The following is a 24317-nucleotide window of genomic DNA, read 5'->3' on the forward strand; positions in this document are numbered from 1 at the left end:
AAAGCTATTTTAATCATGATCTGGTGATATGACATGGATATGTACACTGGTATCTCATCACATACAAAAATACAAATGGACGGACTATTTCCTTATTAAATACATTTTTTCTACAACGTCTATATATACATAAGGTAACATCTTTTTATAATGCAAAAAAAGAACACTAACAAAAAAGAAAATGAACAACTGTAGACAATTGAAGATTGAATCAGTATCAATATTAAAAACAAATATCTACATTGGTCCCTAAATAGTCTGATATCCCAGATATCCTAGATTATCCCCCCTTACCAGGTGATTTATATATATATATTCCATATTCGAATTATTAACCATTGACTATGAGATTTTTGCAAAACTTCAAAATGCAAAGCTGTAATCATTTATTTCAAATAATTAAAGTAACAAAACTATATCATTTCAAGAATTTTCATGAAAATGAGAAATTTCTTGGAAATCTTTCATAAACAATAAATGTTAACTACTGGAACTTTCTCATACTTTTAACATCTTACGATGAATTCAAGCTGAAGTTTGATCACTTCAGTTAACAAATTCACACACAATCGTACTTCATCATTCTTTTAAACATTTTAGCAAAGCACACTTAATTACACCATTATGGGGCAGAAAATATTTCTATTTGTGAAACCATGTGAATTTGCTGTGAGTACAGGTTCAAATTTTACTGAAATCGTTATCACCATCAAAACTAGCAAAGTAGCAGAATGTGGAACCTAAGAAATACATAGATAAAACTGAAAAATCAACTAGGAAACCTGATTAGGTATAATATATATAAATTACATAATACTATAATTTGTCTACATAAAAATTTATACTACATTTTGACCAACATTGTTACCTTGTGACTGTTCCAGACATGATAATTACATTGTTTATAAATCACTCTAATATCACAGTTGTTTACAGGATTCTGCAGGCCAGCAGCGTCTTGTTCAGTTACCACTTTTATATACTAAACATGAGAAACATTTAGGAAGACTTCTAAGCTATACACCAACATGGTACTTGGCAATCTGCAAGTCTTTGATGACCCGGTCAGCATCCAGTTGTCTGAAGTAAGCATCATCGTCATCCCGACACAGCTGATCTTGTAAATCCTTAATTTCCTTTTCCATTTTTCGTCTAAGCTCTTTCTTCATCTGTTCTAGCACCTGGAAAAGATATATTGTGTATATGTTTAGGACACTGATGATAAATATGAAGAATTTCTCTTCTACAACTCAGATAGGACAGAGAAAACCTAGATAAAAATTGATCAATAAGTTTTTGAAACATCATCCACCTGGTATCCAATGTTCATCAAAATAAAATTGCTGTTTGTCATAAATGAAAAAAAAAATCCTGCAAAATTGCACCTTTTCTTCAATCCATTTCTTCAATCCATATCTACAACATTATGTACAAGCTCCACAAAATAGAAATAAAACCACAACAAGCACACATAGAAATATAATACTGATAGACTGAATATCGGAGTATTCACCTTCTGCTGGGCCTTTTCCCTGGTCTGTGTTTCCTTACGTTCCTTGGCAACAGATTCTGCTAGCATGTCAAACTGGTCACGGTAACTAGACACAAGTTAGGGACAAACAATTGCAGAAAAATGAGAAAAATGCTTTTAACTACACTTTGTTGAGAAGCTACTGCCATTATTGGTCCAATTTGTATCTAGTTTCTAGTTAATATGAATTAGATATGACTTAATATGACACTTAAAAAAACAGTTAATTTGGTTAAAACCAGAATAGCTTTTAAAACATTTGTATACTTTTTCTCATGAGAAATCCTAAACCAGCACGGATACCTGTGGAAGTACATTTGCCTTTGTAAAGATTTAAGAAAATCAACTGATTGGAGAGAAGTATAAAACAACAAGGCTGTGGTAAAATCCAATGCTGTAATGTCAAGTAGATTCACTAACACAACATTACTAGGAGTTACTATATTCTGTATCATGTAATACTGATTATTTTAGAGAAGTATCATAAGTTACTATATTCCGTATCATGTAATACTGATATCATCCTAGACAAACATTATCCCTATCTATTTAACTTGTTACATGTTTTATCCCACTAGCTCACAACAGTATTATGTAGTCTATGAATCACTACAATTTTTGGGGGTTAAAAAGCAAACAAAATTTGAATACTGAACATCAAATTAAAAGACCCTGAAATGTGCTCTACCACCCTACTACTGATTAATGTGTATTTGTTAGCCAACTAAGGCTATCCCCCACAAAGATAAATATTGTGAGTTAATGTAGAAACAATTTCAAGAAGTGTGCAAGGATACTAATTTTCTAGAGACTCCACTTCATTCCTCTGTACTTTGGCTTGGCTATCACGCTGTTCTTTGGCATACTTCCTTAGCTCCTTTACTCGATCCTTTTGTATATCCAGACCATCTTTGAACAGTTTCTTAAATACCATCTCCTCTTTTGTGCGCCTTTTCAGCATCTTGGAGCGCATGCGTACCTGATATTCGTCATAATACTGTCGTGTTTTCGCAGACTGTGCACGTTTTTCATGTACCCTGTTTCTAGCTGCTACTCCCTGAGTCTGTCTTTCTTTAATCTCTTTCTGTAAAAAGAAGCAAATTAATGAGATAAAACCAGTTTATTACTCTACCCTAAACATTGGTTTTGATGTATTGTTTAATGTCAATTTAAGGATAGCTTGGATGTATGTGAGGTGAGTAGATTGTGTTTGTTTTTGGGAGGTTGTGGTACATTGTTGTAACCCTCCTAGTGATAGTAGAGAACTTTAAATGTGATAACACAACGAAGTATACTGCTGAAAGTCTTCAGTAGGGTACCCCACTCAGTCACATTATACTGACAATGTGGTGAACCAGCTGTTACACTAACATAAAGCTGAACATTTAGCAGGGACTAGTTATTTCCTTTTATAAAGTTGCTTGTATATTTTGGCCAGGGGACAGAACACAAAGCCTTCAACACAGGTGTGAATGCCTTACAAAGAAAGAAGAGTGATGTTTAGAAAGGAGAGAAAAAAATCTAGATTCCAAGTTAAATCACCTCCAAGGATCATCAAATGGGGGCAACAGGTAGAAACTTACGACCTACCTGCAGGGTACCTACTAGTAACAACTGCAACATATTTACACTCTGTTCTTTTGTATTGAGCATTAAGACATTACGTCTAAAGGAAAAAAATGTATATGTATTCAATTTTCTTGAATAAATTATAACATTTAAATTTCTTAGAGTACTTTATCACACATGGATTACTTTGCAGAAGTTTATGGGATTCTTCAAACCTAAAAATGGGTATGTAGAGAAATACATATAATTCCATTTTATCTATATCAGTGGTTCAACTTGCCATTCTTTGTTGATGTTCAAGCTCTTTCTTCATAATGTTCACCATAATCTGCTGTCTCTTTTCAGCTTCCTCAAGCTATAATCAATAAAAAGTATAATGCTGTATTAACTAATCGTGGTAAACAGAACATTGGCTTCACAGAATCATGATACACTATACATGAGAGTCAATTTTACTTTTGAGCTATCTATACAGATCGCAGGTCTGGATATAAACAATACTCCTTTGACCGTCCAAGGACATTTCTAAAATGCAACAGTGCTTGAACAGTCTGATGACTAACTAGGAAATGTTTATGAGACAAAGATACATGTCCTTAGTTTGATTGAAACAGAACCAAACGTAAGTATCTCCCCAATTAACTGAATTGAATGCAAATTAAATGATACCACGATCAGAGTTACTTATACTAGGAGAAATGGCTAGTTTTCCAGCAAAACAAAAGGTACCCATACTTTTTTTTCTTCTTGTTTCAACAACTTATGTCTACAAAGTACTTATTTTCAACAAGAGAATCCTACCTCTGATTTAGCACGTGACTTTTTGCGTCTAACTTCCTGGTTGGCCCTTGTGACCTGCTCAATTTGGTTGATCCCTTTACGCCACAGTTCATGCCAGGTGTGCAAAGACAGGTGAAGATGAGGAAATTCCTTTAGCAGTATTGGTAAGATGTCTTCATCATCTTTGATTGTTACTGAAAATATATACATATTGCTACAAACTGAAATTGAATGAATATGATAAAGTCTTTGCTATTTTCTATCCATTGAAATTTAAACTCATTTCTATGCACACATCCTGAATTTTATTTCAATATCAACCAGCCTAAGAACAAATCAATATAAATCTCAGAAAAGCTCAACAGATATTCTGTGAGCAAAAGTGCCCCTGTTGTTCAAGAATAGTTATCACCATACACTTCTATAAACTAGTGTTATACCTGTAGTTGTCTGAATGCCCCAGTTATTAGGTAACCGTCGAAAAACTTTTTTTTATCAGTGGTCCTATGACTTTGCACAATACGTACATTTCTGTTTTCCTGCAGGTATCAGTCGACTTGGTGATCGCCTCTTGGCTTTGGTACTAACTGTAGGTTTCTTTCTGGTAGATCCTGTAGCAGATAACAAAACAATAGCTAGATCCCACTTGTAAGTACTGTAGACATATAATCATCACAGAAAAAAATTCAACACTGCTTTACACACAAAAGCACATATAAGTCATTTATAAAGTCAGTTTATCCAGACCAGCAAAGTATTCGTGACACAGTAAACTACTTACCTGACTCTTTGGGTTTACTAGCTTTTTTTGGACCAGATAAAACTTTCTTCTTGTAGTCTGCTTCCTGCAGTAAAATGATTGAATCATTTAAAATTTATTGTTGATTAGTGAATGAGGTTAAAGTCAAGACAATTATACCAGACACAATTTATAATTACCTAAAAATAAGCACAAGATAACAAAAAAAAGACTCTCAATCTCGGTGTTACACTTTTACAAGAAAAGGTGATGCTTACTGTATCCTTGGCAACTTTTCTTTCCTTCTTCAGTTCATGTTTGGCCTCATATTTCAGTTCATCAAGGTCTTCCTGATATATCTTGTGTAGAAACTACAAAAAGAGAATAAATTCTACCTGACTAAGGCTTTCATTATCTACCTATTATATATAGCCTCTAGTCTGTATTTAACTTCCATGTTAGAGTTTGGCCATTTATATGCCTTACCCGAGTTACTGAAAACTTTTCGAGTTATACAAATTGATGAAAAAGTGAATAAGTATAGCTGTGGTTGTCCTGCTAACAAACCATTATCTTATAGAATGCTGCTAACAAACCATTATCTTATAGAATGCTGCTAAAAAAACATTATCTTATAGAATGCTTTTTATTATAAACAGACAGAAATTTTCTGACTGACGTAAAAGACACTGCCTGGTAGTCTGAATAGTGTTGGTGCCTTGATATTTCAATAAATAAACATCAATTTTCTGCTTCACAACCCATCTACCACTTTTGTTTGACTCGATTATGAAAGCTTTATCACCATAGTTCAACTCTGATCATCTAAGTATGAAAACAATATGTTTTTCAACTTATACTTGTAAGAAGTTTGAACTTACATCAACTTTTTTCTTCCCAGCTGCTCTCTCTTTCTGCATCAGTTTGTGAGTATCCATGACACTGTAGGTGCCTTTTGACTTGTCTGGGACACGGTCAGTTCTGACTCTACGTTGGTCTGACCGAGACTTGAACTTTGGAGGTAGGACTTCATCATCACTAAGCACTTCATCAATGATCTCATGGAACCTGTTCATAGATAAGATGTACTCAGAGGAGGAGAACATTTGGCATTCTTATTGAAATGAATGCAAACAAAAACATTAACATGAAACTTCTAATCAAAATGTTATGTCCCTGAAGTGTAGTTTTTCACTCTATTGTTAAAACACAGAAATTAAAAAATTATCTTTCCATATCAAGATCAGTCCTCAACATCCAGTTGTAATTTATTAAGCCATACATACTGTTTTTTAAGGTAATTATCATAAGCTGATGAATTCTCTTTTTCCTCCCGAGATTCCACGTCAGCAAGGTAGCTACCATAGTCTTCTGTATTCCTACTAGGACGGGTGACACTCCTCCCTCTCCCTAACTGTCTTGTGGGTGATGGCTCAAACCGCACATCTTTCTCCTGCCATGCTTTACGAGGTGGTGATTTGCTGTCAGGAACAAATCACAACATGTAATACAACCTATTTCTGTCCTGCCAACTTCCACACATGGTGATTTACTCTACAGAAAACCCACAGGGAATGCAAAATGGAAAAAAGGATCATAAATATTTTATTTGTGGAAAATCAAACAACAATTTCAAACAGCTTCAGTGGATCCCAACAAAATAGAAAGTGTAAATTTCATTTAACTTAATCTAATTACATCTTTAAGTGATGTTTAAGACTTGAAAGTGACATATTTGGTTACATTTAATGAATATCTATACTGTCATGATTGTTTGTACACACAAAATAAATAATTTCCATAGCAAACAAAGCTGATGACTCCAATTCACTGTACTTACTGTGGACTAGATTTAAGGAAGCTAGGACTGGAATCTGTAGTGGATCGGTCTGTCAGGAAAGAAACTTTTCGTTTGGCTTTGCTTGGTGTAAGCTGGAAAAGAAATACAACAGAATGAAACATTTTGATGAAAAACACTTATCACAAGTAAACATGTGTAAGATAACTCATCATCATGATAATTCTATGTATTAACACAGTAAAAAAAAGTCAGAAAAAGGGAAATGAAATAAAGTTTTTAAAAGTTAATATTATATCTTTATCTCTTCAAAAGTAGTCATAGACAAATGTTAAGACGTCAACAATGTTGAGTTGATAAACCTGTACTGACGATGCTTTTTCAATGAGAAAATAGAGAATATCGTTGTCTGACATGCATTCATCTGAGAAATAACACTACAAAAGTTCTACCTCTGTGTCAGACTGGAGGTCATCATCACTGACTGTCTGTCTTACAGGACTCTTGGTCTTCCGATGAGGACTTCTGTCACCACGTCGTGTTGGACTGAAATCAGAGCAGTTCCTGTTCGTAACATCTGACCACTAAATAGCAATATACATATGTATTGATCTGTCGTATAGAAAAGTAGATAACAAGGGGCCCGCAGAATCACTCGCCCATTCTAAGGCTAGAAGAGGTGGGTGATTTAACAAACTTGGTAGTCCTTCTTCACAGTATGCTACAGGCCCATTATCAACACCCTTGGACTTTCGGGATGTTTAGAAGTTGCTGTTTGACAATTTTAACACATTTGATTCCTGTGACCATGAAAGTAGGTAAAGATAATTCATTTTCAATCTGAGCCTAAATAACAAAGCAACATCCATGTCCTCTTGTTAAGAATCCTCTCAGCAACAGAACAACATATAATGTGTCTCCAAGATTTGAGTGAACATACTTCCCCGAGTTTGCTATTGTAAACCTTCTGTTCATTTATCAAATGTGTCTGCCCACGTTTTTCACCGTCTTGGTTAAATTGTGAATTAAAAAGCAGAAGGATAATTCCTTACACAAGTGATACTGAGATTAAACTTTGTCAATCCATCTACATATTACATAAATCTAAGTTCTTATCTATTAAATCCACGCGAGTGATACAACCCTTACTTATAGTAATACTTACCTAGTCTGTTTGTTGTAGCTGTTGTCCATACTCTGTAGGATGATGCGGGCACGGTTGGGTGAGACGCCGACAGCATCCCTTGCCATGGCTGCTGTCTCCTCTACCATGTAGCACAGATTGTTGTAAGGATCTAACTGGTCCTTGGTAACTTGTCTTCAAAAGGAAAAGAACATTTATATTACAATAATATCAAATTTGAATCCATGTTTCCAAAAAGTACATTTTTCTTTCACTTCCAATTTTTTTGTCTCTTTCATTCTTTAAACTTTGATTGTTTTCAAGTCATATATCATAGTCAACTATTGAAAACAGTTGTGGAGAAAATCTTTTCAAGTATGACACATTTATTGTAACACACATGTCTAGAAATAACTGTCTCAGATAATTTAGGACTATGTGACATATTCCATAATATGTGACAAAATTGTCAGGTAAAATAATATCTATAAACTGCTTGTATTGCAGGCCTTGTCACTTCTTCGTTACCTATCCCTTTGCTTCATACACAACTGCAGTGAGTCCTACCTCTTTTTTAATCAAAGTGACAATGATGCTGAAGTTTTGATGATTGACATGGAAGTTAAACATCAAAATATTACTTCTAGTTGTTTTTAAAAGTTAAATACACATCATCTATGAGGCTGATGAGCAATACAAACATGTATCATGACATCTATAAACTGCAGAAAGTCCTGTTCAACATGATGCTAAAGAAGTCATGAAGGATACACTCATTAACTGATTTATCAGTATTTTTCTCTCTCCATTATAAATACCTGTAGCCATGTCGGTCCCTGTTAATTATGTATAAACCAGTTTATTTGTATTTTTCTTCATTATAAATACCTGTGGCCATGCTGATCCCTGTTAACATTGTACTTTGTGTTGTAGAGATCAGTATAATGATCCAACAGTGTGTCTGTAGATCGTGCGGCATAGGAGGGATCTGATTTGAGCTTATCCTCCAGGGTGGTAGTTTGAACAGCTAGGGAGGAATGTACCAACCATGTCAATCACTATATAAGACTATAAAATTTGGTTTTACAAGTTTACTAAGGATATTATGGAAAATGTAAATATTATAAGATAAAATTACAATCATTAATAAATTAAACGTATCTTTAGAGAACTATCACAAATTTTTGAATTGCCAATATCACTTTGCATTAGGTCTACATAATATCACACCTAGTAACAAAATTACACTTTACAATTTCATTTTAAGTATTTGACATCAAATAATCATATTGAGCATTAATTAACCTTAACATACTTTATAAGCAATGATACAGTTTATAAATGAAGCACTTTAATAAGAGACGAAAACCCAAAAGATCACAAGTCATTATCAAACTTTTCTTTAACATGGTATATCAAAGGATACCTGTCAGTTTTATATACATAGCAATACAACCAGTTACATTATTGACAGGCATATGAGATGTTTAGATTTGTCAGATGAATCTAACAAAGTCTAGTTTCCGAAATTCACCTATAAATATTCTGAATTGCTGTGCTTTAACCTCTAGCCATGACTTACCTGGATCTTTAGACTGCACCCTGTCAGGTTTATTATTTAAAAGTGCCTGTAATGTAGGCCTTGTCTTTAGGAAACTCTCCTCCTTTAATAGATACAATAGTTTTTAAATCATTACACAATCTCAACTAGAATGATTAGAATGCTGTAACCTTATGACACTGGACAATTTATTATTACTCTTTGAACAAGTTTTAGTTGTAAAACATAATGTTCCACTAACCTGGTATTCAATGTTCACCAAATATAGAATCAGTGTTCATCACTAATACATTAACACATTTGCATCATTGGCATTCAAAGCGGGCAAATCAAATCAATTTGAACCAATTTTCACAACAAACATTTTCTGATTCTCAACTCTAAACAATGATAGTTGTAGATTAAAGGTAAATGTCATTTCTTTTTTTCATGTAACATATTGTGTGTTGACCTAGAAACACCTTTCCACCAAATATTCTGCTTTTCAGACATTTAGTTTGACAGAAAATGTCTTATGACAGGTTTTGACAATGTGACCTCTCTGACCCTGAATATGGTTCAAGGTAATTTCACTTTTGCAAAATTTGAAAGGTTTCATCCCATCCCAGAGACTACCAGCCAAATATCAAGTTGCTGCACCTTCGGATTATTCAGAAAAAGTTGCTAAAAGTTTTTAACAAATTCAACCACTGAGATCTTGAATAAGGGCCAAGGTTACCTCTTTTCCTAATCTTAGTTGGACTTCCTGCTAGGAACCTATCAGCCAAATACTATGCTTATGCACATTTTGATTAGTCAGAGGAAGTCATTTTGAGGTTTTAAGAAATTTGACCCCAGTGATCTTGAATGTAGGTCAAGACCTTCTTCTCTTTTTAAGCAAACATTGTCAGACTTCATCCTGGGAACCTATCAGCGAAACATCATGCTTCAGGGCTTTTTTTATTGGTTTAAAAACTTCAGACAAATTCAACCCCTGTGACATTGAATATGGGTCAAGGTCACTTCTTTTCATGAACTTAGACAGGCTTCTTTCTAGAACCTATCAGCCAAATACTATGCCTTTTGATTAGTCCGAAGAAGTTGTTCAAATGTTCAAACAAATTTGAGCCCCTGTGACTTTGACTGAAGGTCAAGGTAATTTCATTTTCCCCATACAGGCTTCATCCCAGCAATCCACCAGCCAATACTATGACATTTGGTTGGTTAATTATTCTGAAGGAGTTGTTTAATTGGAAAAGTTGATGCTGGACAGATGACAAACACCATGCCACAGCATGAGCTTACTTGGCCCTTTGGGCCAGGAGAGCTAAATATCCATTGACATAATTTTCTGTATACTGCCAAGGTCATTGTGGCATAAAAGTTTAATTCCCAAGAACTAGTCCCAACAAGGATGACCATAATAAAATATAAGTCCAACATAATTAAGCCACTACAGAGTATATTATTAGATCACATATTGAAATAATTTCTGGTACAGTTCAAGAAGAAAATTACATCCTCCATTGCATTACATTGGTGTAAAATATTCTCCAGTAATTTTTGTAGGAGTTTTCTCTCTAGTGAGTCTAGTTACAAACAAATAAAATGGGTTCTCAAAATTTGAGCTCAAACTTACAAGTGATCGTGATTCCTCGCCTGCTTTTGTTTGCTGTATCAAAGCTTCACCTCGTCGTATCAAATCTTCAGTACTGTCAACTGTAAAATTATACGAGCCAGGCCTTGGATTAATTTGAACAGATTTGAGTTCTAGGTGGTGAGTATGAAGACTTTTGAATGATCAAGGTTTTTTTTTTTTATTGTATCTTAAGGTTCAAGTCTAAATATCCAATGAAGTGTACTAGGCAACACAGCAAACATCTTTTCCCATTTAAATCAATGGTTATATTAAACATATTAAGTTTCAGAATGTTTTCCATAATTTATGGTTCAACAGACATTAAGTCGACTGTAGTTTAGACAATAATCTTGAAGTTACTGTAGTTTAGACTTAAATTTTCCACATTTAATACTTTGCTGTTGGCTTCAGAGTTGATTGTAGTTTGGACTTAAATATTTTCCTTAATTTACAGACTTACGTTTTCCAAAGCTGACTGAAGAATCTTGTAAAGCTGTAGAGCTATCCTGACCAAACCTATGTTTTTTTCCTACAGGTAAGTCTCTGGAGCGACTTGCTGTCTCTGGGCTGTAAAAGGAAGGTGACTGATCAATATGCTAGTTATGGATACAATATACATCTTTTGTACTGCTTGACACACTATTAAAGAATAAGGTATTTTCTGCATTATCGGTGGTATCTGGAAAATAACTGCCATGATGTCTCTTTACAAACCAAACTATGACAGTTAATTGACATTTCAAAACCATAATTGATATGGAAGTCTCATAGTAAGAAATTAGCTTGTGAGGGAGATATGATATCTTTAGAAAAAAATACAATACACAGAGTCTTCCTCTTCCCTTAGGAGACTGTCTTGTGAACCTCACTGATACTCATCTACATAGAGGTTTCACTCTTCATCCTCACCTGTGGGAACAGAGGGTCTTGTGGACTACATTCATACTCATTTATCATCCCAATACACAGAAGAAAAATCTGTCTTCCTCCCTCCCTGAAGAGACGGAGGGTCTTGTGGACCTAAACAGAACTCACCTATCATCCCAATACACAGAGGAAACATCAGTCTTCCTCCTCCCCTCTGGAGATAGAGGGTCTTGTGGACCTCGTTGGAGCTCACGCTCCAGTATCTCGTCAATCACATCTGGCTCTACAGCATCTGGATCCTCAAAATCTTCTTCCCCTACATTACATACATTTCAACATAATGTCATTATCTTTACACTGGTGACAATCATCCTACAAATATATTTTTGATGTGGGTACACAATGACCATTGATTTCAGAGATCAATGTGAGGTTTCCTCTTCTTTTTTTTTATAGTTTCAAATTTACAATTTATGTGGCTATAGTTTATGATGTTTAAGTACCATTATGTTTTTCTGCATTCAAAATTTTCAGTCATCAGTCTACAATTACCGTCGTTATCTGTAGAAGCATCACTCTCAATTTTGTTGAGTATGTACTCTAAAAGACCACTGAAGATCTCCAGTAGATGGAAGATGGATTCCCGGTCATGCTCCACCACCCTTCGACCAGAGATATGGGACAGTGATGTGTGAAGGACATCATTGGCTAGTGTATCAATCACAATCTGACAATTCTGTATTTCATCCTCCTTGGTCAGTGGGTTACGAACAATGCCTGAGTGATAGGATAAAGCAACTATTAACTCTGCAACAACTAATGAAGAAAGCTATTTGTATAAATGAATTTCTCAATGAGAAAAACACTTGAACTGATTTATTTCGAGATATACAAGGTAATTAAAATCACTGATAACACTAATAAATCAATTCACATTCATTGTTTCCATTTTCCACAAAGATAATTCCACAATGAATTTGTGAAGAGAATTACCTGCTAGATGCTCCCCTCGAAGTCCTTCAAACAAGGCTACATATGTAACAACATTGAGATCTTCCACACAACTGATTGGGGTAAATATACTCAGTTGTTCTAAGAGAGTATTTGCCTGAGACACAATGCCTAAAACGAGAAAATAAAATTCCTTTTAAATGTTTTCATAAAATTTCCATTATACCCTTCACTTTAACAGATGTGATAAATATTTTACAAAGCAATTTGAGACTGAATCCAGAGATTGATCTAGACAAATTTTACTTATAATATACATATATTTTGGACTTTCTCCTTTGATATGAGGCTAAGAATCAATCATATCAGTCACATTTGAGAGTAATTCATCAGGACGTAACACCTCTGCTAAAATTGGTCTTATTACTGCACAATATTTCATGTATCAAATATTAAATGAGTGGTGATATTAGATTTGTTCACGATAAATTTAGTCATTTCAAATAACATTTTCAATGGTTGGCCTATATATTCATCTAATGATTGGGAAGTAACATTGGACTTGCATCACCACCACTCCAGTATATATGGAAGGTCATCTTTTGATCTAACATGAAGTCATAAAACATATAAATAAGAGATAAATTACTTTACAAAATGTTTTGTGGTTATTGTTTGAGAAACTTTCAAATGATATAATTGATATTTCATTAAGCAAACAAGATTTGGAGATATTTTCAAAAGGAGCAGATGTAACATATAACAAGAAAATGTTGACCATCAAATACTTACAACGGTCTTCTTCATTTAATCTTCGAGATCTGGAAGCCATATTTTTTGTAGGTATCTAACAGCAACTATGAAATTTTCACCTCACAAAATTATGTGCTCTCTTTGATGTCATTTTGTACTGAAACAATATAAAGTCAATACAGCTTGGTTAACTAAATATTCAAAATGAATGGGTAAAAATATTACTTTTGAAAGAACCTAACTGAAATGCTGATTCATAATTCCGTTGTTGTAATTTCTGTTTGATAGGTGTGTGTAGATTTAACTATTATCTAAATTACCCCCTCCCAAAACACACAACCACTTGAGTAACATGCCAGCCAAATCGTTATTTATATATATGTTTTTAATTTTTTTTCAATTTCCTTTTTGACAGGTGTGTGTAGACTATAACTATAATCTACCCTTTCCCTTCCCCCACACATACACAATCAAATTGCATTACAACCAATATATGTGAAAATATGTGACTGTATTCAGTAAAACACCTTTATCATTTTTATGCATATGTACAAATGTGTAGGGAAATATTTACAATTATCTTTATTTATCTATGTACATCTTGTGGACGTTTATGTCTGGGCCCTTGATCACTGATCGTGACCATCTAGGGGTGTTCCATGGATTCTACAAATGGATTAGAAAACCAAAGATTTCTGGATGCACATCATGTCTTTAACAATTTTTACACATACCTCAACAAAACAGCAAAATAATATATGAGTCTTTATAACGATTAACTTTGAGCAACAATATTCAGTTGATCGGCTGATGTGTTCTATGTCAGATGTGTCTGCACATGTTTTCTCACATAGCGGTGTTCCGCAGAACATTGATGTTTACTAATGATAACATGGGTGCATATATATAATTAAATAAACATAAAAGATATGTGTTCAACAACCAAATATCTTCATCGGTCAATTACCTAAATCATTCATAATTTTACCTTTATGTGTCTGCAGCATGTAGCCGGATGTTTTCGTTTTCTTGAATATGGCCGCCTCGATGTAAACAATGCACGACACCTATCGTTGACGTTTGGTAAACAAGGGCAATAATTCGGTACTTAAGTTAAGTTAACTTTATCAACCGTTACAGAATCTTATAAGATCCTCTTCGTCAGACTCAAAAAACATGACATCAAAATCAAAATGAAAGTGAATTCGACGTTACTTGTTAATGTATCTGAGATCAGATATATATATACGTAGATACGTATATATCACATATGTGAATACGTCTCTGTCTGAGATCTATAACTATAGAGGAGTTCCTGATTTTTCCAATATATATCCAGTCTTTTTTAGTACGGTCGCCGATAATACCACATTTTCCAGAAGACAATTCCAAACTTTTGCAATACGTAATGAAAAATTGTTCTTGCGAATATCCAGTCTGGAATGTTGTGGAAATATTTTCAGCAAATGACCTCTTAATCCCTGCCTTTGCGAATGATCTCTCCACATCCTAATAAAATCCATTGCACATTCATCGTAAACATTATTAAGGCTTTTAAACACCTCTATCATATCCCCTCATTGTGTCCGATAGCTGAGTGTTGGTAATTTGAGTTTCCTCAGTCGATCAGGGTATGATAAGTTCCGAAAACCAGGCTTCTGTTTCGTAGCTCTCCCTTGTACTGCTTCAACCATATTGATATGCTTCAATTTTAAGGGATGCCACGCAGTATTAGGATATTCAAGGTGAACTCTTACTAATGTTTTGTATAGAAATGAAAAATTATGTTCGTCTTAGCAGAGACGTCTCTGGTTTTAGGAAAAAACAGAGTTAGCTTTCTTCACTTGGGTGCTTATGTGATCTTCGAATGTGAGAGATCTGTCGATAATCACGCCTATGTCTTTCTCATTTTCCATTACTTGTAAGGGTATATATTTTCTATATAATATGTTCTATTTTCACAGGGTCAGCATATATGCACGGATTTGCACTAAATAATTTTTATCAATTAAGACGTTTACTTAATACACTTCAGGTGTAGCATCTGAAACAAATTACCAAACGATAAATAACAAACCATAAACAATCTGAAATGTTCACCGAGGTACACGTACATGTATTGTGTTTGTATTGACTGAATCACTTTATGTGAAGTCAGGGATGTATGATTTTCCTTCCATTCAGTTTCCAGCAATTTGCTTGCATTTCATTTTTGTTATAAATATGTCATGGTGCGTAATTTATCATAAAAGTCTTTACATAGATCTATGTCCGTGCACAATTAATCCAAACAGAATTTCTGTTTGCGGTTTTTCCATTTCGTCAGTGTGACACTATTTGCACGTCACACATTTACTTACCCGTCCGATACTTCAGTAAACAGTGGGGTACCGTCAGAGTCCCGTTAGTACAAGATGTAATTATGACGCATTTAGATTTTTGTTTTTCCTCTTCACATAAATATAATCAATGGAGGTCGGGCTATACATAGATAGGTACATTAATTCAGTTGGTTATAAAATGTTAGTTTTCAAACATTTTTGTGGTTATTTCACGCGGATACTTATTGTATTCCACAATACAAGCACTGTATTGTTGGCAAGAATGGAGCAAGTTGATACCTCTACACAAAACTGTCTCGATATCTGTCACTACTCCAGAAAGCAATACTGTTGATATTCAAATCTACACTGACAGTCATCGACTCTTATGTTCGGATAAAAAAAATATACATAGAAGTACGAGTACTCTCCCTTGGAACATAGAGAACTTTGGCATGATACAGGACAACGTGCAATATACATACAGAAATTGCTCAATTTAAGACAAAGAAAATTATTTTTGGGAAAGGGCCATTGGTCAATATTTTCAAATAAACCTCAAAGTAAAAAAAAAAAAAACAAAAACAAAAACAAAAACAAAAAAACAAACAAACAAAATACTATAAAACTTTCCTGTCAAAATATCTAGTACTATGATTCCAGTATCTATCTGATTAAAGAAGAAAGCTGTTAAAATTTTATCCTTTATGAACTAATGTGAATTATATTCCTTCACTGGGGAACATGTGGGACCCTGGGTAATGAAATTCACAGCTTCAGAAGCGCCATGCCATTCTAGATGTTTTAATTTACGATATATGTTGTAAAAAGAAGATTGTTTGAAATTTAAGTAACTTTGGCCTGTCCCTCAAGCCTCTAGACTTTCACTTGTTTGGTAGCGGGGAAAAACACCAAGTTAGACTCAAAACTGTCTTTTTCCAAGATAAGGCGGTAAACAGTCTTTTGATCATATCCATAACTTTACAGAACCTACAATGGCGGATCACATGTAACTGCATAAAGTTCTATTATATAATTTAATCATTAACACAATATGCTTGTGATATCTCGCTCGACAGCAAGGACGTGACATTTCGTCACATTGAGGTACTCAACACAACTTGATACACAAATATCACTGATTGATATATATCTTTTTTAGTTTGGTTCATTCTACAAATTTCTAGGGACGGACCTTTCAATCTATGTGCGATATGCATGTGACAATTATCGTCTGAATACTGATCCATGCACGAGTCGCTTATTTCCCCACCTTTTCTAAGGACGGCAATCTGACGTTCATCAACTCCAAGCTGATACATAAAAGTCGACAGAGCGTCAGAATAATTCGTATTAAATCTTGAAAATATTTCATTCGTTTAAATTTTGCACTGGTTTCATCGATTTTTTGTGTGAATTATAATCCGATTAACATGCCAGCAATTTCGTTGTTGTTTCTTATACATAACTTTCCACACTGTTAACAAGCCGTCATATAGACGTCATGTTAGCAAGCTTATATTTAAGATAACAAGTTATACCTTTTATGGATCTATAATGTAAACAGGAGAAAGCATGCTGAGATATTCTAGACACATTAAAATTGGCCTAACATGAGAAAACAGTTTTAATCTGAATGTCTTCGTCACGAAGATGTCGACAAGTCTAATTCGCCGACTTGGTCTCAGAGACCGAATTCTGATATAACAGGACATTAACGTTTCTAATCAGTAACACAGATTAATGTACTGGTTTACGACCACAATCGCGCGACAGACAGACAAAATCCGCTAGCTTTCGATAATCTAGGTGAATTAAGACAAATCTATTTTTGACACAGACTCATCTGATTTAAAACGCATACGCTTTTTTTCTTGTATCAGTTTCAATATGAATCGAAATAAATTGACACATTTTAAACACGTCATCATGCTTGTATAAGAATAAAACATTTTTGATAATATAACTGAACCGACCGTTTTCAACTCCAGTTCCCTTCCCGCTGTTTGATTGACCCCCTAGACATGGTCACCCCTTTTTTAAAATCATTTTTTCATCCCAATCCCCTTCCAACTCTCATAGACATCTTAACCACTGAATCATTTAGATTAAGGGGTGAAGGTCCTCTAATGCCAACGAGACCTAAAAGGTATGGAATTGGTGCAATTTTATTTATACAGAATATATATATACTTATACTTGATCTAGCTCTAAATTGAAACTGAAAGTTATTTTCCTTGCGTGTACATGTATTTTAAAATATAACTTATCAAAACAGGTCTCTCTCTCTCTCTCTCTCTCTCTCTCTCTCTCTCTCTCTCTCTCTCTCTCTCTCTCTCTCTCTCTATATATAGTGATGACTTCCGATCATTAGATGTAAGACAATTTATTTATCCATCATACCACGCTGTTCATTATTTGCTAATATCTACCAAATGTACTGTTTGCAATTTGTTCAATTCCTCGCCTCAGAAATTTGAAGGGCCTCGTCTGAAGACTTTACATATATACCAGTGTAGATTCAAACATCAACTGGAGACTGAACTTACCAGTCATACTAGATAGGCGATTTACATACCCACAAATATTTATTTATTTATTTATTGTAGAAGTATTCACGACTAGAAATGTTCAGGTACACGTACGCACATCAACTCTATAGATTGAATACTCGTGCGTTTACAATGAAAAAGACGAAGAAAGCATGCAAATTTTAAGATTTCCTTGTTTTGTTTTTGATACTCACAAAAATTAGGTACGATAAAAAAATCCAGATATACGGCAACACACCAAAATAAGGACAAAAGAATCTTTTGAATCAGCCGCTCACCTCAAGGTTTTCTCTAAAACGGAACCGATAGGGTTGCCTTTTCACCAAGTTGTATAACAAGCGTGAGGATTTCGAGATTTTATTTGTCTTCTTATCATTATTTTTATAGTTTACATGTCATAGTTGAATCAATATACAAAGGATTGTTTCCATATCACCATTTCAGATAAAAAATGTCTATTGTGGTTCCTGTAACCAAGTTGAGCGTTGAGCATGGGCAGCAGCTGAACCAGTGACCGCTTTATTGCTCCCTCGCCAATAACACATTACAGTAGATGTTTGATGCACGTCAGTAAACCGTTTTCATTGGAGAGAGAGTTATCTTATCCCTGGCAACCACGGGATCATTCTGTGAAGTACGTGAGAACACGACATGACTTACTGTTTTGAACAATAAGCAGACAGAGCGGCATACTATTCTGGAACACCTGGTCGTACATTTCCAAGAGTTCCTGTGTAAATCTTTTGACAATTCAAACAATGCAAGTTTACAGGAATACATTATAAAGATATCAGTATTTACCTGTTAGTTTTGTAGCAAACATTGCTTTTACGTGTCTAATTTCTAAAGATGACGGACCGATACAAAATAACACAATGGATAAAAATTAATTACTAATTTTTCGTGTCAGACATGGCTACGGGGATACATGTCGTTACAGAAAGCTTACTTTTATCTCCTGCAGCGAGATCAGTGTGATAGAACAAAGTTTTTGTTGAAGAGTAAGGAAAGACAAAAGCTGAAGCTAAAGATAGGCCAAATATACTAGTTAGCTTACTTAAGAAGCGACTGATGAATTTCCCGCCCGGAACATTAATTGGGCGTTGTGTTGGCTGTTTCATCACCACGTCAACGTGCTGGCCGGGGTCGTGTAACATTATAAGGTCACTGGTACATGTACACCTGTGATCGGAATGCACGTCGCATTTCAGAGACAAACATGCATATTATTAGATACATCTGTATCTAGTTATCATGTGTTTCCATTGGCTTGTATTATATACACAGTAGAGTTTTTGAGATACCTAAAAGGCAGGATCCCGTTGATATCAAATAAATATGCACAGATGTAACCAAGCTTCCATGCGTATGTCAAGAAGTACTATAACTTCACTAGAAAGCCTGTCGATTTGTAGGTAGCTATATAGAAAGAACATTATGATCAACTCTTCAAGTCAGTAGTATCAAGATTGTTTAACATTGATGAGATATTTGGTCTGTCACGTTCATGATCAAATAATGACCTTTGTCAAAAGTCAATATATAGGACACTGAGGGTAACAGGGTAATTGAGCAAATGAAAGTATGCTATGGTGATTGGTATTGAATACTTATTTGACACGTGACCTTTGGTAACCTATATGCAGGTGTTGACCTTTTTCCAAGGCAGGCCTGGTTTTGAAAACTTTCAGTACTTTGATTTATCGCCTAAGTCACCGACGATGACGTAACAGTTGTGAGATATATACAATATATACCGTGCCGTTGGTTCGCACCTGTGAACGATTTTGTTTCATTCTGATACCTGTACATAAATATCCAGTCAGTGAATTTCTGTCCCTTAACCAAAACAGAATTCTAGAGTGGGCTGTGCCGCCGTGGCCTTTATGCACTTTTAGATATTAGTCGGTTTAAATATTCATAGTCGACACAAGTTCTCTACTCTTCTAAAACGAAATCCCGTTGATACATGTATGCACACTTATTTTGTGAAAAAGTCCAGACTTACTCAGCCTTAAATGACAGCCCCAACTAGATTATTCAAGCAATACAAATATTTGGGGAAAAATGACCTACGTCTGATTGCTGAAGAGATTCAGCATTATACAAAACGAAATTATCTCCTAACACTAATAACTTCAATTCTGCACGAAATAGACTGTTTAGGAGATAAGAATTCAATTAAATGTTTTTTATCAAGTTTTGAACACAAGCCCCATACATTGGACGTTCGCTGTATTTAAAGCAGTGTTATTATCAAAAGTAATTAAGAAATGGTATGATATACAAAACATGAATGACTACCATTGTATGAGATATTTTCCTACAGCCGATATAAACATGGTGCCACATACCAGCATTGTATTGAAGCCAGCATCAATGAAAGGCCACTGTAGACCAAGATATTTACAGATTTCATGCCGGAAGTCTCCGACTGACGGACAAACTCGTAACACAAGGTTTAAAAAAAACCCAGGTTGATGAAAAATAATGGGGAAATTTTACGGTCCTTATAGTGATCTCATTGAGAAATATGGTATTTATTGTGCGATCTGAAGCTGGTCGTGTTTGATGCTCGTAAATTTTACCTGTTGGTTTGGTTGTTATATACCTTGTTCTCAATCGGAAAATGTGATACTACAAAGGTTTACATGGCGGATGTTTTCGACGAAGCAGAGGAGGCGTACTGTTCCAGAACACTTGGTCTTATTCTCCTCGTATTTCAAGAATCTCCATGTAAATATTTCTTTTGTACACATTTCCCTGTAGTTTTATTGGATTAGGAATAAGTAGAAAAGATGGTATTTTCTCTGTTGTGTGTCATACTCACTACTTTATACCGATATTGTGTTGTGGCCACTGTCGACTAAGGTATACACACTACTTTATACCAGTATTGCATTGTGGCCACTGTCGCATAAGACATACACACTACCCTCTACCGGTATGATATTGTGGCCACTGTCGACTAAGATATACACACGACCCTCTACCGGTATGATGTTGTGGCCACTGTTGACAAAGATATACACACTACTTTATACCGGTATGATATTGTGGCCACTGTCGACTAAGATATACACACTACCCTTTACCGGTATGATATTGTAGCCACTGCCGACTAAGATATACACACTACTTTATACCAGTATTGTGTTGAGGCCACTGTCGACTAAGGTATACACACTACTTTATACCAGTATTGCATTGTGGCCACTGTCGCATAAGACATACACACTACCCTCTACCGGTATGATATTGTGGCCACTGTCGACTAAGATATACACACGACCCTCTACCGGTATGATGTTGTGGCCACTGTTGACAAAGATATACACACTACTTTATACCGGTATGATATTGTGGCCACTGTCGACTAAGATATACACACTACCCTCTACCGGTATGATATTGTAGCCACTGCCGACTAAGATATACACACTACTTTATACCAGTATTGTGTTGAGGCCACTGTTGACTAAGATATACACACTACCCTCTACCGGTATGATGTTGTGGCCACTGCCGACTAAGATATACACACTACTTTATACCGGTATTGTGTTGTGGCCACTGTCGACTAAGATATACACACTACTTTATACCGGTATTGTGTTGTGGCCACTGCCGACTAAGATATACACACTACTTTATGCCGGTATTGTGTTGTGGCCACTGTTGACTAAGATATACACACTACCGTATACCGGTATTGTGTTGTGGCCAATGTCGACTAAGATATACACACTACCGTATACCGGTATTGTGTTGTGGCCACTGTTGTCTAAGATATACACACTACCCTCTACCGGTATGATATTGTGGCCACTGTTGACTAAGATATACACAATACCCTCTACCGGTATGATGTTGTGGCCACTGTTGACTAAGATATACACACTACCCTCTACCGGTATGATGTTGTGGCCACTGTTGACTAAGATATACACACTACCCTCTACCGGTATTGTGTTGTGGCCACTGTTGACTAAGATATACACACTACTTTATACCGGTATTGTGTTGTGGCCAATGTCGACTAAGATATACACACTACTTTATACCGGTATTGTGTTGTGGCCAATGTCGACTAAGATATACACACTACCGTATACCGGTATTGTGTTGTGGCCAATGTCGACTAAGATATACACACTACCCTCTACCGGTATGATGTTGTGGCCACTGTTGACTAAGATATACACACTACCCTCTACCAGTATTGTGTTGTGGCCACTGTTGACAAAGATATACACACTACTTTATACCGGTATGATGTTGTGGCCACTGTTGACTAAGATATACACACGACCCTCTACCGGTATGATGTTGTGGCCACTGCCGACTAAGATATACACACTACTTTATACCAGTATTGTGTTGTGGCCACTGTTGACTAAGATATACACACTACCCTCTACCGGTATGATGTTGTGGCCACTGCCGACTAAGATATACACACTACTTTATACCAGTATTGTGTTGTGGCCACTGTTGACTAAGATATACACACTACCCTATACCGGTATGATGTTGTGGCCACTGTTGACTAAGATAAACACACTACCCTCTACCGGTATGATGTTGTGGCCACTGTTGACTAAGATATACACACTACCCTATACCGGTATGATGTTGAGGCCACTGTTGACTACGATATACACACTACCGTATACCGGTTTGTTTTGTATCCGCAACATTCATGTCACATTTTGATTCATTCGAATGATGGCAGGGTTCAAAATGTATCCATTTACCTTTCAGTATTTAAAGCTACGAAATATATCGGATGTTGGGTTTAGAGAGCCATCCTATCTTATATTTTGTTGCAGCTAAACATATATTGGATGAGTTTGGATTTTCCTTGATAAACATGTAGTTTTTTGGTTCTTCACATCACAACGAGTCCTAGAAGGACGAGGCCGCTCGAAGCTACAGCGTATTTTATCATTTGTTTCTAATGTATACATATTTAAAGGTATAATTCACATGTGAATCATTTGTACAATAGGATTTCATCAAAATACAAGATTGATGTCGAAGAATGAAGAAACACTATACAGCTGTATTTTCCTCTACGACTCTTCAATGCAATGATGCTAACTCATACATCTTCACAGTAATACCCTGATACATTTGAAACATGTCCGCGAAAGGACAGTGCTTGTCTTATACATGTAAAGCGAGACAGGAACATTTTGTTGAATAACCATTATATATAGCATTAACGTACAAGTAATGACAAAGTAAAGGTCCCGTATCTCCTCCGCACATAATGCCAGTCATCGCTCTGGAGATCTGATATGGTGACCTTAAAGTAAAGTAGTTTACAACGTTCTGGTTTCATCTCGTTTTACTGTAAATAACGTAGGAACGATAATTGAAGAATGAAACTTAATGGACTCCTTAATGCAACATTTGGTTGAAGAAGCAATTCCTATCAGGATACACCATCCCTAGATTGTGAGCTGATGACCTACATGGTATCTGCCTTTGTCACTGGCTGGCGTGGTCTGCTTGTGTAATAAGGTCCTGTCATAAAAATCAATTGTGACGTCATAATTAAACGACGTTACATGCGTGTGTTGGCAGTAGAAATACAAATTTTACATTTGAAGACATCATGTTGTTGGTTTCCTTTTAATATGGATGTTTGGTTGCGTGTTTCTGGTAAAACTAAACAGGTCCTGTTTGAGCATAGCATGTCATAGCAGTTATGTCGCATTTCCCCAGAAGCATGATTTAATCACTATTATTGGTAACCAACATTCAGTGATAGCGTCTTTTACATGTATGTTATGTTTACTTTAGTAATATGATAATTAATGATGTTAGATTTATTTGCCATAGATTTTTCCTGTCTGTCATCTTCCTCTTTGAAAATTATTTTTTTTTATCAAACAGTTATGTTACACCGAGCTGTGGGCGATTCGAGAATTAGGTTATAGCAGTTTTCATGTTTTCTCTCGTGATCGACGTGTCCAAATTTTAGGACAACAACCTACCTGAATACTAAACACAACACATCCACGTGTTTATAGCAAATGTCAGTAACTCAATAATGTTATCAGTGACAAATCTATCCCTCTCCTGGTGTTATGTATGGTTATTCTGATGACCTGTAGCAAAGGTCGGATGGGGAACAGTAACGCTA

General features: G+C 35.4%; 1 protein-coding gene across 1 annotated transcript; it reads right to left on the reverse strand.

Annotated features, from left to right (window-relative positions):
• Nucleotides 1-467: 467 nt before the first annotated feature.
• LOC132550488 (centrosomal protein of 95 kDa-like) lies at nucleotides 468-13417 on the reverse strand. The gene is made up of 21 exons (XM_060214561.1): nucleotides 13330-13417; nucleotides 12580-12708; nucleotides 12139-12363; nucleotides 11755-11902; nucleotides 11180-11286; nucleotides 10720-10799; nucleotides 9123-9204; nucleotides 8429-8567; nucleotides 7583-7735; nucleotides 6870-6963; nucleotides 6460-6551; nucleotides 5906-6100; nucleotides 5501-5687; nucleotides 4898-4990; nucleotides 4662-4725; nucleotides 4408-4491; nucleotides 3902-4074; nucleotides 3381-3455; nucleotides 2329-2615; nucleotides 1514-1598; nucleotides 468-1181 (listed from the first exon to the last, which is right to left on the reverse strand). Exons 1-21 carry the CDS (start codon nucleotides 13367-13369, stop codon nucleotides 1017-1019), a joined length of 2697 nt encoding a protein of 898 aa, XP_060070544.1. The 5' UTR covers nucleotides 13370-13417; the 3' UTR covers nucleotides 468-1016.
• Between the last annotated feature and the right edge of the window lie 10900 nt (nucleotides 13418-24317).

The sequence above is a fragment of the Ylistrum balloti genome, unplaced genomic scaffold (genome assembly GCF_031769215.1).
Source record: "Ylistrum balloti isolate Yb309-2 unplaced genomic scaffold, AGI_CSIRO_Ybal_v1 Utg369624, whole genome shotgun sequence".
In the NCBI taxonomy this organism is placed as follows: Eukaryota; Metazoa; Mollusca; class Bivalvia; order Pectinida; family Pectinidae; genus Ylistrum; species Ylistrum balloti.